Source organism: Microtus ochrogaster, chromosome 4 (genome assembly GCF_000317375.1).
Source record: "Microtus ochrogaster isolate Prairie Vole_2 chromosome 4, MicOch1.0, whole genome shotgun sequence".
Lineage (NCBI taxonomy): Eukaryota > Metazoa > Chordata > Mammalia > Rodentia > Cricetidae > Microtus > Microtus ochrogaster.
The window spans coordinates 45,397,327-45,412,635 of NC_022011.1; the positions used below are offsets into that span (position 1 = coordinate 45,397,327).

At 46.2% G+C, this 15,309-nt stretch overlaps 1 protein-coding gene across 5 annotated transcripts in view; it reads right to left on the bottom strand.

Annotated features, from left to right (window-relative positions):
- The window catches only part of Fubp3 (far upstream element binding protein 3), a 52,770-nt gene that overhangs the window by 18,249 nt on the left and 19,212 nt on the right, over positions 1 to 15,309 (bottom strand). For 3 of the 5 annotated variants that reach the window (XM_013346049.2, XM_005346100.3, XM_005346099.3), the window contains exons 3-7: positions 6,952 to 6,985; positions 4,560 to 4,609; positions 4,136 to 4,207; positions 2,844 to 2,901; positions 799 to 961 (exon numbers count right to left, since the gene is read on the bottom strand). In XM_013346049.2, coding sequence (XP_013201503.1) covers positions 799 to 961; positions 2,844 to 2,901; positions 4,136 to 4,207; positions 4,560 to 4,609; positions 6,952 to 6,985 — 377 coding nt within the window. The remainder of the gene's footprint in view (positions 1 to 798; positions 962 to 2,843; positions 2,902 to 4,135; positions 4,208 to 4,559; positions 4,610 to 6,951; positions 6,986 to 15,309) is intronic. The other 2 variants (XM_026778511.1, XM_013346050.2) reach the window with 1 other exon arrangement.

The following is a 15,309-nucleotide window of genomic DNA, read 5'->3' on the forward strand; positions in this document are numbered from 1 at the left end:
ATAGCATGCATTCAAGTGAGCATCAAACCATTCTTGGCTCAGTGTGGCTGCCTTAGCTGGAGATGTTCAATTTCAAACATTCTTGACTGTTGAGAGCTGTCTCTTCATGGCGACTCATGGAAGTCAAGGAATAGTACCCCCCAGTTCTGACTACAGTAACATGGTCACTCTCCTTTATTCTATAGACAAGGACCCTGAGCACTTGAAAGTAAACGAGCACTTTGGGCTTTTATTGTTGTTGTTTTTAGGTCCCTCCATGTAGCCCAGAGAGGTTGAACTCACAGTGATCTGCCAGCTCTGATGTCCTGAAGTGCTGCAGGAATGCTGGGGAAAGGCGTGTGCCACGGCTGGACTTCCCTAGTTGTTTGCTCAATGTTCTGAAATAGGCTCTTACTATACATAGCCCAAGACAGCTTCTGACACATATTCTTCCCACTCTAGCCTCCAGGCCTGTGCCACCACACCTAGTTATAAACGGACCCCTCCCCCAAGCCAGGGTCTCATGGAGCCAAAGAAGCCCCCAGACTTATTATGTAACCTAGGCTGGTCTTGAACTCCTGATCTTCCTGTCCTAGGCCCCTCAGGTGCTGAAATTCCAGGTATGTGCCCCTAGTCCATCTAAATGAGCATATTTAAGTGCACAGAATCAGTGTTAACAAGGAGCAGATTTTAGAAGCCCCGACTCCAGGCTCTCCCACGGTATCTTTCCTGCCCTATGTGAGGAGAGGTTTGGAAGGGAGCCATGGCTCTACTATGTACCAGGTCAGTTCAGCTCAGCACCACATGGTGCTCACGCACCTGCAATTGCTTGATAGTTTCCCCTCCTTTGCCGATGACCAGACCCACTTTAGATGCAGGGATGAGAAGCTCTTGGATTGTGCTGTTGCCATCTATGTCATTGTGAAAGCCGGGTCCATTCCGACAGCGGTCCACAATCTGCCCCAGGAGCCGTTTGGCTTGTCTTTGGGAAGGAGAAAAATCACAAGAGACCCAGCATTAAATGGATGTTTAAGGTCTTCTGGGAAGGGAAATGGTGCCGGGGAAAATGCGAAGGAGTCAAGGCAGCCCTCCATCCAGCTCCAGCTCCTGCCTCACAACCTGGGAGGTCTGAACCATTCGCCATGCCACAGAACTGTAATTCAAAAGCAGCACACACCACACCACATCACTGCAGTTTCCAGGGGGAGTCTAAAGAACAGGCCACTGACAGACCCCAGCCCCTACATGTCTGCCCTCTGCTCCTGCTTGCGTCGTCACAATGCCATGCCTCCTACTTTGAATATCAGCAGCTTTGGTGGCAGAAACCTCCTCTTTATTTCTCTGCCCATCTCTCTGTTCCCTAATCCAGCATAATCCTCACAGAAAACCACTCAGCACGCTTGTTAACGAGGGTGGGAGAGAGAAGGAGCGATGAGAAAGATGGAAGAAAGCAAGGGTTAGTAACCACGCTTGTGCTCCTCAATTCCAATGTCTCCCTGTGGTCAGCAACACTGCTTTAAGGACTTCCAGTTACGCCCACAACATAGCCAGTGGTTTCAGGGCACAAGGGGCAGTATCCTGCTGCAGCTGTATTCCAGAGAATACCTGACTGGTCCATCCCAGTAGAAACTTTGTGCTTCTATCTGTCTTCATTTCTGTGATGTGGAAACAGTACAACCCAGTCTATCCATGTCGTATGCTGGGCCAATTTCCTTTTCTGCACCAGAATCTTCCCTGGCTGTTATTTGCAGAATTTATTCTCTAAATCAGTACCATCTATTTTTTGGTTCCTCTGACAGATTCAGCAACCAGACAGGCTGGCTGTGTTGGAGAAAGAGATTCCTCCTGAAACCTCAACTCCTCTGGCAGAAATAAGTAGGACCGCTTAGAAGAGTAGGATGGACATGCAGTCTTTTGCAGTCTTGAGCCTTTGTGTGAAGAATCGTCTTGTGGACCCTCAGCTGCAGCAGCTTTTTAGTATTTTGCTAGTGTACTAGATTAACCTGTGCTGGGGGAAAAAAACGCTGCGACTCCAGCAACACCATCCAGCTTGCCCTATAATGCACACCTGCCAGTGATATTTATTCTGGTTCACTGCTTGCAATGTTAGAGCAGAACAAGAGAATTTAAACCCATCTAGGCTCCCTGAGAAATGGAAACAATAAAACAACCCTACCTATTGAGCCAGACATAATCTCAGCTCCCCCATCCCCTAGTGAAACACTACTGTAGAGACTGAAAGAGGAATGAGAACTACTCCAGCCCGCACAGTCCTCCTCCCCAGGAGGTGCTTGGGTTTATGAGCCTGTGTTTGATACAGGGCCCTGAGCAAGCATGTACCAGGACAGGAAATCAAGGCAAATTATCAGGGCTCTTGCCAAGGGGCCTTCAAAGCCAAGGCACCTGCTGGTTGGTTCACAAGGCTCTGTGAGTGGAGCAAAGGCCACAAAGAGTGGATTCACTTGGTTCACAAATATCAGAAAGGTAAGCAAATCAATTAGTCCAGGAAAAAGGCCTGGTGCCCACTTCTCTGTTGCTCACAGTGATCCAGTCCCTTCACCCAGGTCTGTTCCAGTATGGGAGGTGTTAACAAGGAGATGGTTGGCCAGGGTGAGTGTCCACTCCCGAGTCCCTGGTTCATGGCGGAGCCACGACAGCTGAGAAGGTCTAAGTTTGTGTGTCTGAGGTAAGAGAAGAGCTCTCCTGGTGTGGCAACCTCCCAGGCCTTTCCCCTACTGGGGGTGTGCTGTGGGGCGGATTCAGCACAGACTGACAGTCTGCAGCAACAGTTTGCCCTTCCATTTCTCCTCACTTGGGGAAGGAGGAAGAAGAGTAAAAGGAAAAAGTAAATAAAACAAACTTACTCAATACTTTCTGGGGTTCCGGTAAGTACACAGGGCCTCTCTGGAATCCCAGAACTCTCTATAAGAAGAATCAAGAAGATGAGATGTGTTGGTGGGCATCAGGCAACTGTGTGCCTTTGCCTCTGTGTGTAGACTGTCTCTCTGGGGCTGGTTCCTACACCACCCCCACAGAAGCACAGTCTCCCAAAAAGACCAGTTTACTTTGCTGGGGGAGAGAACTGTAGTTCTTAACATAGAGACTGAGTCCCATGGGGGAGCCAGAAGGACATAGCAGAGCTCCGAGAGTTGGTCCTAAATGCCAAGCTCCACTCACTCTGACCTGCCCAGAGGCTCTGCAGCACCTCAGTCACTTCATCATGCTTTCCTCGCTCTGTCTGCAGAGCAGTCTCATGGCCACAGGTCTGGAGATTGCGCTGAATACTAGTAAGGACTTCATAAGCACATCAGGTATATCAGTTATTATATCCATATCCCAAGAGATTGGCAGTAGAAATAAAGCATGGGTCCTGGACCATTTGACACGAGAGGAAAACCTTTGCTTCCAATACCCACATGAAGTTTTAGACTAACCCTAAAAACTCCTTATAAAAATCCTTCCTCAAAAAGCTGAAAGAGAGAACTGGGGATGCAGTGTTTCCTAGTCTATGTGAGGCTCTGTTTTCACTCCCCAGCACTGCAAAAACGAGCAAACAAAATTCTCAAGACAAACAGCTAACAGCAATTACAGCCTTCAGACATGGCAGTGAGTATCTTATATATAAACAACAAACATCTTCTACTAGAATGTCTCCACACCCTTCCTCTCAAATGGAAAGAAGACACATCAGATGACATAATAAAACTACAAATAAAAACTTGTTCTTCAATCTGTGTCTTTCAACAATGACCGTGTTGGGAGAGGTCCTGAAAGGTGTCTGACACACTCAATCAGCTAGGACCCCTACTGTCCTCTCTCCACAAAGTGGAAGGGTGGTTGTACAGGGAAGCTGGGTGCAGGCCCCACTCACTATGCCTGGCATCACATTCTGGTGCAGAAAACATAGTTGCTAGCCCAGCCGGCAGGTGTCAGAAGAGGCCATGATGGCCAGAGTTGATTGTTGTCCTAGAAGGCAGGCATGAACCTCCTATCTCCAGGCTGGCTTCTGTTCTGGTGCTCCAGTGCATAAGTGCAAAACAGACAGCAACCACACATACTTACCCTAGCTTCTATCAAAAAAGTAAAGACACTGAATCTGGAAAATCTGTAACACTGATTTCTACTAAACAAATCTATGAGAAAAAGCAGTCCTTACCTGAGGCAATTTGAATTTTGCAACCAGATTCTGCTTGAATTCGTGAAATCTGCTCACCTCCCCTGCCAATAACTGCAACAAAAAGAGCAGGGTCAGAATGTAACCCCCTTTCCACACTTAATCATGCATGGATAAATTTAATTAACCCAGCAAACATTTATGCTCTGCTCATAGTTCACTACAAGCTGACCTGTGGAGCCCATCTCAACTCCCGGGCATCAAAGCAACAGAAGCTGCACGTGACACCAGCAGACAACCGTACTTTAGCTGAGGTGAGAATAGCTAGGGGTGGCCAGGCACAAATGCTCTGACTCTATTGACCCCAATGCCTGCCACACTCCCAATAGCATTCTTCCACAGGTGACATGCTCCTAAGAGGTTGTAACAGACCAAGACTAAGGGAAAAGACAAAGCAGATACTTACTAAATCCAACCATTTTATCAGGTACTTTGAATTCTTCTGTTATTACTGCCCTAAAAACAAACAATGTTTTTAAAGAATAAGTCAGAATTCAAATTTGCAACCACCTTAGATCCCCAAGATTAAAAGCTTACAACAAATCATGCTGATTTTGCCCTTTCAGGAACACGAAGAGTATCATTTCCAAGTCCCTTTGGTCAAGCACGCCTCGAGAACACCCAAGTCTCCCCCTCTGGTCAGAGAAGAAACATCCAGATTCTTAAACCAACTCTTTCCCTAGCTGCCTCTTCTACTTACAGGTGTGATCTCATGGCGGGGCCTACCAGATGGGCTGTCAACCCCAGGACAGATCTGCTAGGATTTAGAAAGAGGTTCAGACACCTATTAGGGTGTGTTCTCCAGATAAAAACAGGGCCAACTTTTTGGATCTCTTGATCTTTTTGTTTCCTGGCCTCCCTCCAATATACCTATGTCTTCTAAGGTAGTATGTGCCCAAGAAAACCAGCATCCCACAGAGCCTAATCAGTGCTGGCCAGGCCAGTATAATCGCTTCCCTCATGCTGTGAGAGACTCTTGTTAAATATGATCCTGTCCATCAGGTGCCTTCAAAAAAACAAAAAAGACTCCACTGGCTCTTTCAAATAAACTTTGAAATGTAGCATGCAGTGTATCGAGGACAATATCCAATTGCCCAGCACCCTGGAAAGCAATTAAATCTAAACATTTACCTTAGGGGATGCTAAATACAAGTAGTTTAAAAAAGCACACATTTTTAAGTATCTTCCACACAACTAGATTTTTAGTTATCAGAGAAAGGATCAGATACAGTGCATGTTTTCAGGGGAGTGCAGCACTTAGAAATCCAACAGCATAAACAGCACTGCCACCACATCACTGGGACAGAGACAGGAACCACACTCAGCCTGTGTACAAGGGGATCTTTCCCCACCTCTCTCTGTCTTGGGCAATACAGGCATGCTTCACCCTATCCTAATGGGTCCAATTCCTTGCATCCAAAAGCCCTCAAGACCTAACAACCCCCCAAAGAGGCTAGGCCTGTTAGGATGTGCGTCAGCGCAGCTGTCAGGGCCAGGGCATCTGCCTGTTTATGGAGCACAAGCTGTCCACAGGAACCGACTAGACTGCCATCTACACAAGCACACTGGGTGATGTCAGGACTGGGTCAGCCCTGTATGGGATGCTTGCCTAGCATGCTTACTGGCAGCCTTACACACATCCCCAGCCCTGAGAACAAAACCAATCCCAACAAGATCCCTTAAACAACATACACAGTGGAGAATACCACAGAGCTGGGCAATTCCTCAGTCCTCGCAAATAACTCTGGCAATCAGTCTCAATCTCTAACTCCCCTCTAATTGCCCTCTATGTACCTCTGGCTGGCCTGGAACTTCCTATGTAGACCAGACTAGTCTTGGAATCAAAGACATCCCTCTATGCCTCACGAGTGCAGGCATAGTCATATGACACCATATCCAGCCCAAAGGTTCTCTTCTGAAGGCAAGGCTAAAACTGGTCTAAGGCACTAAGAATAGGCACTCTGGAAAATTAACATGCTAATTACAGCTTAACAGGAAATGCTTATCAGCATTTCATACTAACAACCTCACATAAGTAATTTTAACTCATTAATAAACAAAACAATGCAAACAAAAAAATGAGTCTAAACCTTCCATTTAACTGACTCTTGGTAATGTTTAGGATCCCCAGCATTCATGTAGAACACGGAGGGCAGAACTGTGTCACTGGCAGTGCAGATTAAGGACATAACTGACAGTTACAGTCTGTAGAGGAGAAGCAGCACAGTTTCCTGGGCACGTTCCCCATTCCTGTAGGTGATGCTACAACCAGATACTCTTATCGCACAGATGGGCCCTTTTATAGCCAAGGTCTTTTAATCTAAATCCTCAACTTACTGGAAGGCTATGGGGGAAGAGAGGGAGAGAAAAAACTAGGCACAAAAGCCAAGATTTTCCAACAATCCCAATCCCAGGCACATCCTGCTTCTGAAGCCCCACACTCTCTTCACCGAGAACTGCATTCTTCTTCTGTGAAGAGGCTGAGATCCCGAGGCACTGGCAGATTCACAGAACCAGCAGGATAATGCACTCCCTCCTTTCAAATTTAATCTACAGTGGAAGAGAGCAACTCCACCATTGTGAAAGTCTCTTGAGGCCCAACAGGGGCTGGCTTAGTGCCTCAGTCAGTCTGCTCCTCTGTTTTGGAGAGGGCTGGCAAAAACCATGGGTCTTAAGGAAATCTAGCCCCTGGCTTCCTGCACTCCCAACCTCTGACTTGCTAACACTCCAGTGCAGATGGTGGATCAATAAACAATTAGAAATGATCAATAAATAATAAAACATAACCCACTGCTTACCTTTGATGTACCAAGGCCCCTAACTGGTTACCTACTGTGGCAAAGAGAAAGAGAAAAGAAAAATCAAAGCATTAGTACGGATAAACTAACTTCATCCTTACCCGCATTCTTACTGTTCAGGGGGTGGGAGGGAGGCAGAAAGAAAGTAAACAGTAATTTAGGCTCAGTGGCTGAAATGAATGCGTTATGTGATATGAAACAGGAGGGGACGTCTTGTTCAACAGTCTCTAACCCAGTGTCCAGCTGAACGAAGGATAAGAAATTGATCTGTGTGTCCACATGCTGAGAGGCCTAGGAAGGAAGTCTGTCTGTCTAAATCCTGCTCGCTCCCTACCGCTTGGCGTCCAAACCCAACATAGATACGCCAGGTCTTCCTGCTCTTTTAAAAGCAAATGAGAAGATTTATCTCCTTGGAAGCACTGCTGAGGACTGAACCATGGCAGCTGTAGTCACTAAGAACACGCACATATGTCCCTGTTCTGTCACCTCCCACCCCACCTAGAACAGCACCAGAAAGGACCAGGTTCCTCTCTCCTGCTGCAGCTTCTCTAGTCCATTTCACAGAGCTGAGTGACAACAGGCTCTCACTGTTAGAATTGACTCTGCAAACCACATTCCCAGAGTGGCTCTGCCAAGCTCCCTGGTCTAGTTTCTGTCTCTCAGCTATTGATGCGCCCCTCCTTCACCAGCCATCAGCAGAAATGGTTCTGTGCTATTTCTCTTCTGGAAAATGCAGTTTAAGAAATACAGCCAGCAGACAAAGGGAGACTATAAACCCAAGAACTGAATGGACCTTTCGAGATGCTAAAAGAGCATTCAAAAATATGTCTCTGGGGAAAGCGGGAAAGCATCAATCACATCAACGTCTGGAAAAGCGAGAAGGCTTAAGAAGGCCAACTGCTGTCTCCTGTCCAGTTTCCCCTGCCATCCTCTGGACAGTTAGAGGCCCATAAAGAGACAAATAAAAGCAAACCAGATCATGACATCCTAAAAGGAGAGAAAGCAGAGAAACAATATAGCAAAAGTAAACTATTGAGTTCATTGAAGCTATTGATCCAGAAAAAAAAAATACCATATTCCATCTGGATCAATAGCAAGATGACAGTCTGCAACCAAAGCACAGACACTGCACATTGATAGTCGCTTATCTCAGGGGAAGAGAGTTGTTTTTAACTGACTCCTAAAACTTTCTTTATCCTTACCTAGTGCTCGATTTTCATTCACATGAAAACTGGACACTCTCCAGCTTAGGAGAGGAATCCCCATCATCGGCTTTGCCCAAAATCTGTCCACCACCAAAATACCAAAGAGTGAGGGTAGAGGCTCATGGGGCTGCACAGCTGCTCTAGCCCTGTAACTCCAGCACTTAAGAGGCTGAGCCAGCCTTAGTTACACACACACACACACACACACACACACACACACACACACACACACACACACAGATTTCAAGGACAGCCTGGGCTATAGTTCAGCCTCCTCGATTTCCATCAGAATTCCTCTACTAGAGGATGAAGAGTCAACTGAATACAGGAAGAACTAAACACCCGCAAGTGAATGCAGTCCTCAGTGAAAGCTGCATGAAGACTGCGGGTCCCTGGCTCAGAGAAGCCACAGGAATACAGCAAAGGGCAAGCTGGCCACAAAAGAACTCTGTGAGACTCATCGGAACACTCCAGAGCTTCTGTTCAAACACCATTCAACAGTCTGTGCTCACGGCAACAGAAATTCCTTTTTGTTGGCAAAGGAGCATGTCACTAGCCAAGCAATTGGCATCATTCTGTTTCCTTGACACTGGGAGGAGCTCCCAAACACTGGAACCAAACCTGCACTCATCACCACTCCCAAATACACAGGCTTCAAGGGCCACAGCAAAGGACAAGACCAGACTTCATCAAGTCAGTATTTGGCCTCAGGCAGGCTGAGAAGCCCAAATTCTCTTCCCTCTCCATGCAAGGACAGCGTGTGGTTCCATGCCATCTATCTTATTGGGTGCCTAAAAATGGACCCAACAGTAAGAAAGGACACTGGGTACTGTACATGCAGTTAACATGTTCCTCCTGAGGAGAGGGTCACACTAAGGAGGCATCTCACTCCCCGAGTCCCCTCAATTCCAGCACACCTGCACACACAGGGTGGTCCTCACTGACCCCACACCCAACAATGGAAACTGCCCGGGATGCAGAGGGAGAATGAACTTCTCAGCTATGAGGCAGCTGACAATAAGAAATTATTTCTGAAGAGTAACACTGCCAATTTCAGCAATAACCTTAAAAGGTACCTTGTTTTTGTCCCTTGCAAAGAAATGCTAGGAAAAGTATCCCTGGCCAACTAACCAACTTTATAACAAGCAGCAACTTGAATAATCATCTGTTCCTGCCCCCAGACACCAGGTACTTGGTAGATACCAGCGTGCAGCTCCAGAGAGAAAAATGGCAGGATTTTATGCTCAGCAAAAACAAAACCAATTTCCTCTTCAGATTTTTGTTTTTAGTCTGCTGTATTTGTGTCCAAGAGCACCTTCCCATGTAGTGTAGGCTTCATGGAGGTTCAGGTCACTGGTGCACACTCCAGGTTAACAGGCCTCCAAGCTCCCAAAAGTGCTGGGACTGCACACTTTATATATTGTTATGCTGCCATGATCTCACACAAGTGCTGTACCCACTGAGCCACCTCCCCAGCCCTCCTCTTCGTTTGTCAACATCCCTTTCCATGTTCTGACCTCCCTCCCCCTGTTGTTTCTTTTAACCATAACTGGCCTTTTCCTCATCTCAGTTAAGGATAGTGATACCCAGGTGGCTGAGGGGGACACAAAGGCTTCTGTGTCCTATATAGCAACCCCTGTCCCAAACCACAGAGCACTTCTTTGCTGAGCCCAGCTGAAAGGCCTTGGGCAAATAATCTATTACTGATTTTGCCAACTATTTTTTTGTTTGCTTGTTTGTCTTGTTTTTCTGAGATAGGGTTTATCCATACAGCTGTCTTGGAGCTCACTCTGTAGACCATGCAGCTCTTGAATTCACAGAGATCCACCTGCCTCTGCCTCCTGAGTGCTGAGACGAAAGTTATGAACCACCATGCCTAGCCTCCAATTACTTGTTTTTGAGAACTGAGGGTCTAGGCTAGGCTGGTGTACTTGGTGACACCCTCAACAAAGAAAGAACAGGCAGCTATTTAACAGTTCCTCACTATTAAACCTGCCTTTTTTCCTGAGTCCTAACTCAACTCATGCAGGTTCTGCCCAGCCACCAATCCCTTCTTTGGATACTGACCAAATCCTAAGCATGCCTGCCCTGACCCTCAGCTTTCTCATTTTCTGAAGACACCCTCAACCCCCCACCCTGTGCAACTGCCTGCCAACTTCCATGAACATGTCATTTTTCTTTTCTGCACCCTAACTAAAAAGGCATAGTTCTTTCTTCTTCTTCCACATTTACTTCCTACTAGCAGCTTTGAGAGTTATTGCCTGTATATTCTGCAGTTTCTCTCAGACTGGAATAAACTGGCCTGCAATCTTCAAACAAAATACAAAGTAAGAATGAGGTAGGCACATGCCTGCTAGTCCATCACTTTAGAGGTGAAGAAAGAACCAGGAGTTGAAGCTATCATCAAAAACTGCAAGTTCGAGTTTGTTTCAGCACCACTCTTGTTTGTTCATGAGTAGAAAAGACCGCCAGCACCAGCTTTATGAGGCACTGCCCCTACTGCACCTGCTTTCCCCACTACCAGGGAGATGCTGTCATTAGCAGCCTTCCAAGGCAGAGCACAGGACACCTGCACACTCACTCCAGCTGCCTGGATCTACATGGGCTCTGCATTTGGTTCTACTGTTTATCCTGGCACTTTCATCTCATTATTTAGAAGGTGCTGAGGATGGAACCCAGACTCTCCTGCATACTAGGCTAGTATATAACCACTGAGTTGCTCCTCATCCTGTAATACTATTTGTTATTCCTCACCTGCAACTATTAAACACATTCAGGTGCTTAAGAATCCATTGTACACTAACTCAATGGGAGGATCAAAGATGAATAAGAACCTGTACCCCTCCGCCAGTAAACCCTTAAAGCCAAGGCCTGAACCACGAGGCAACAGAGTAACAGTGAGTGAACGACAGTGGTCTGATGTTGAAGGGAGCTACGGGCTGCGTTCCTGCCACCTGGCTCCCGGCTGCCTGGCTAGCTTATGCCCCAAAATAACACACAAACTGTATTCTTTTAAACACTGCTTGGCCCATTAGCTCTAGCTTCTTACTGGCTAATTCTCATATCCCGATCAACCCATCTCTAATAATCTATGTTGCACCAGTCTTACCGGGAAAGATTCAGCATGTCTGACCTGGCGGCTGGCTCCATTGCATCTGCCATGGAGAGCAGAAGCATGGCGTCTGTCTGAGGCATCTTACCTCACTTCCTCTTCCTCCCAGCATTCTGTTCTGTTTATTCCACCCACCTATGTTCTAACCTATCAGGGCCAAGCAGTTTCTTTATTAATTAACCAATGACCTTCCTCCATCAGTCTGAGACTGTCGACACAGCACTAAGAGTAACAGTGAGTGAACGATAGTGGTCTGAGGCTGTCGACATAGCACTGAGCTTTCCTCCCATGATTAATATGGGCGCCCAGCTTTCTTAAAAACCAATTTATCACACAGTGAGGGTTTACATTTCATCCTTTATTCAGTTATGTATGCATGTTAATGTGTATAATGACTAGTTCTGATGGAAACAGGATTTAACTCACTCACGAGTGATAGTTTTTTTTGTTTGTTTTTGTTTTTCAAGACAGGGTCTCTCTATAGCTTTGGAGCCTGTAATGGAACTTGCTCTTGTAGATCAGGCTGGCCCTGAACTCAAGAGATCTGCCTCCCAAGTCCTGGGATTAAAAGCGTGCGCCGCCACTCCCGGCGAGTGATAGTTTTAAAGTAAAAGCATTTCCTTTCTTTTTTGCGGCAGTGCTGGAGATTGTACTTAGGGCCTCAGCCTAGCTCTACCACTGAGCTACAGTCTCAACCCTTAAAAACGTCTTGTTACAGTCCTCATGGATAGTCTCATGACAGAGCTATCATTGACTGCAACCCATCCAGCCCCTCTACACTAGGGCTAAACCTAGATGAAGACTGTTTCTAGAAGAAAGTCACATCAACCTTGCAATCTAACATCAAGTAGGAAAGCACCAACCGAGACTGGGGGACTAGATGAAGGCGGAGCAGAGAAGCAACAGTTGAGCAGGCTGCTGCAGAAGCAGAGGCTGACAGCCAGGCAAGGGCGATCTGGGGCTTAGGAGAGAACCCTAACAGGCTGGACCACTCTGGGAGCTGCCCACCTCAGCACATGCAAACGTCTGACAGGAAAGCACTGCAACCGAGAGCAGGGATTTCCAAAGTGATGGACTGTCAAAGCTGTATCTCAAAGACGGAGAACATGTGGGTAACAGTCTTCACAGTGAAGGGTTTGAGAGTTTGGGACCACGGTTCATCAAGATGACTTGCCTATCAAAGTCTGATGACTTGAATTTGATCCATGAGCCCACATGTAAATGTAGAGTCCTCTGATCTCTGTGCACACCGCAAGTACACAACACATAGAGTAAAAGAGTGACGAGTGGTGCTGGCGAGATGGCTCAGAGGTTAAGTACATCGACCGCTGCTCTTCCAGAGGACTGAGTTCTATTCCCAGCAACCACAAGGTGGCTCACAGCTACCTGTAGTGGGATCTGATGCCTATCCTGCAGGACTAAGTGAGTTTAAGAGGCCATCTCAAGGGATAGAGATGGCTCAGAGATTAAGAGCACTGGCTGCTCTTTAAAAGACCTGGGTTCAATCCCAGCACCCACTCACAACTGTCTGTAACTCAGTTCTAGGGGATCTAACACCACCACACACTCACAAACATGCAAGTAAAACATCAATGTATATAAAATTTTAGAAGTCATTAAAAAACAAAGAAGTCATCTGAGGGAGTGCTCACAACTGCCATTCTCTATAATGTACTGACTTGTTCCTTTCCATACAGAACACTTCTGACTGTATGGCCCTGTATATGCTTAACTCTCTCTCCTTCTACACAGGATGCAGCTCCCCAGATCTGACCTAATGACCTTATTCCTAGTCACTGGGAAGTGAGAAGATGAGGCTGAGGCCAACACTAGGCCCAATTTTCAGGGTTCTTGCTCAGCTCATCAGAAAACCCAAATTCCAAACTTGGAGAGCAATGAAGAAAAATAAACAATGTTCCTAAGCCATTTAACAAAGAGGATTATTTGATCAAACTATAATGCATAGTGCAGACCACCTGAGGGTAATGTCTTGTTCCTCAAGTATAGTCGGTTGTGAGGAGGCAAGTGTACAGAGGTATGGGAGACCTAGCAGGATGCAGTTGCACTCTCCCTGATACTTCTGTACTAAGAAAGCAACCATGAAGGGGAAGAGCAAGGGAGCTAGCTATACTGGTGAGTTGTCTGTCCTTAAGGACCTACTCACCAACAGTAGACACAGAAAGTGTATATTTCAGAAGGAGGTAAGAAGGCAGACATGGTAGTGCATGCCTGTAGTCCCTGGGAAGTAGAGACAGTGGGGTTAGGAAGAACTTCATCCACCTCCAAATTGCTATATAACCCAAGATGAAGTCCTTATCAACCTTACACACGGCAATTTGAAGGCCAGTCTATTATCCTCTAACAAACAAATGCCAAATGAGCATGGTAGCACTTGCCTTTTGATCTCAGCACCCAGGAGGCAAAGACAGGTGGATCTGAGTTCTGGGCTAGTCTGTTCTTAAAAGTGAGTTCCAGGCCGGGCAGTGGTGGCGCACGCCTTTAATCCCAGCACTCGGGAGGCAGAGGCAGGTGGATCTCTGTGAGATCGAGACCAGCCTGGTCTACAAGAGCTAGTTCCAGGACAGGCTCCAAAACCACAGAGAAACCCTGTCTCAAAAAAACCAAAAAAAAAAAAAAAAAGGGAGTTCCAGGATAGCCAGGGAGACAAAGTGAGACTATCTCAAAAACCAAACCAAACAAATAAAAGAAGTGAACATTATAGTAAGGACTTGGGATTTTATGTGAGTCTGGTCTTCCCTTGAGATTCTGTCTCCAGCACCCATATCTGCTTGTTATGCTGTACTTTTTAATTGATAAATTTAGAATGTTTACTGATTTCTTTCAAACAGGAGAAAAATATACTAAAAGTGCCAGAGGGTTTTACTAGCAAATATTTAGGAATCCCCTATGCAAAAGACCACATGGCTCAACTTTTCGCACTTCGATTCCACAGGCTGAATTGCTAGACAGGACTGGGCAAACTGTAAAGTGATTGATCACAATTTCTGGGAATACTGGGCTAGAGTGTTCCATTAAGAAGATCTGTGCTCCGAGTCAGACAACTCCATTTTATTTTTGTATTGCCGGCCCACAGGAGCAAACAAAGCACAAAGCCCTGGAAAAAGAAGGTTTCTCCGAGCCACACTCCTCACTTGGGCAAAACTGCCCTTAACACACTCAGCCACACCAGGTCTAAGAAATCACTCTACAAAAACAGAGAGAACATAGGGCACACTTAACAGCAGCAATTTAAAAGGTTACCTGCATTCTGACAACCCTGAGGTGAATTTCTGTGTGAGATCACAAACAGCTTGTCTTTTTTGTTTGTTTTGTTTTATGAGACAGGGTTTCTCTGTGTAGCCCTGGTTGTCCTGGATCTCAGTCTGTAGACCAGGTTGACCCTGAACTCCCAGAGATCCTCCTTCCTCTGCCACCCCAAGTACTAGGATTAAAGGCGTGTGCCATCACTGCCCATCTTTTGTTTTTGTTTCTTTTAATGTATTTCGTATGCATGCATGCACGCACAGATGCATTGTGGAGTTCAGAGGACAAATTATGGCAATCAATTCTCTCTTTCCATGGATTGAACTCAGGTCATCAGGTGCTGAGCTATCTATCTCCATAGCCCATGAATTGTTTTGTTTTTAAATTGACAAGAGATTTCACTCTCAAAAGAGTCTGGAGTCAGAAGAGTTAGCCTCAAAAGACAGGCTGGCATCAAACTCACAGAGATCCACCTGCCTCTGCCTCCCAAGTGCTGAGATTAAAGGTGTGCACCACCACTGCTTGGTGAAACCCTGTCTTAAAACAAACAAACGAACACTCAAGCCAGGCATAGTGGCTCATGCATTTACTACCAACACTCAATATGCAGAGGCAAGTACATTTATGAATTTAAGGCCAGCTTGGTCTCCATAGTGAGTTCCAGGCCAGCCAGAGTGATGTACAAAGAGCCTGTCTCAAAACAAACAAAAAACACACACTTTTGAAAAGGAGATTACACAACACAATATTCTAAATATCTGGTGGACTTTTCCCCCT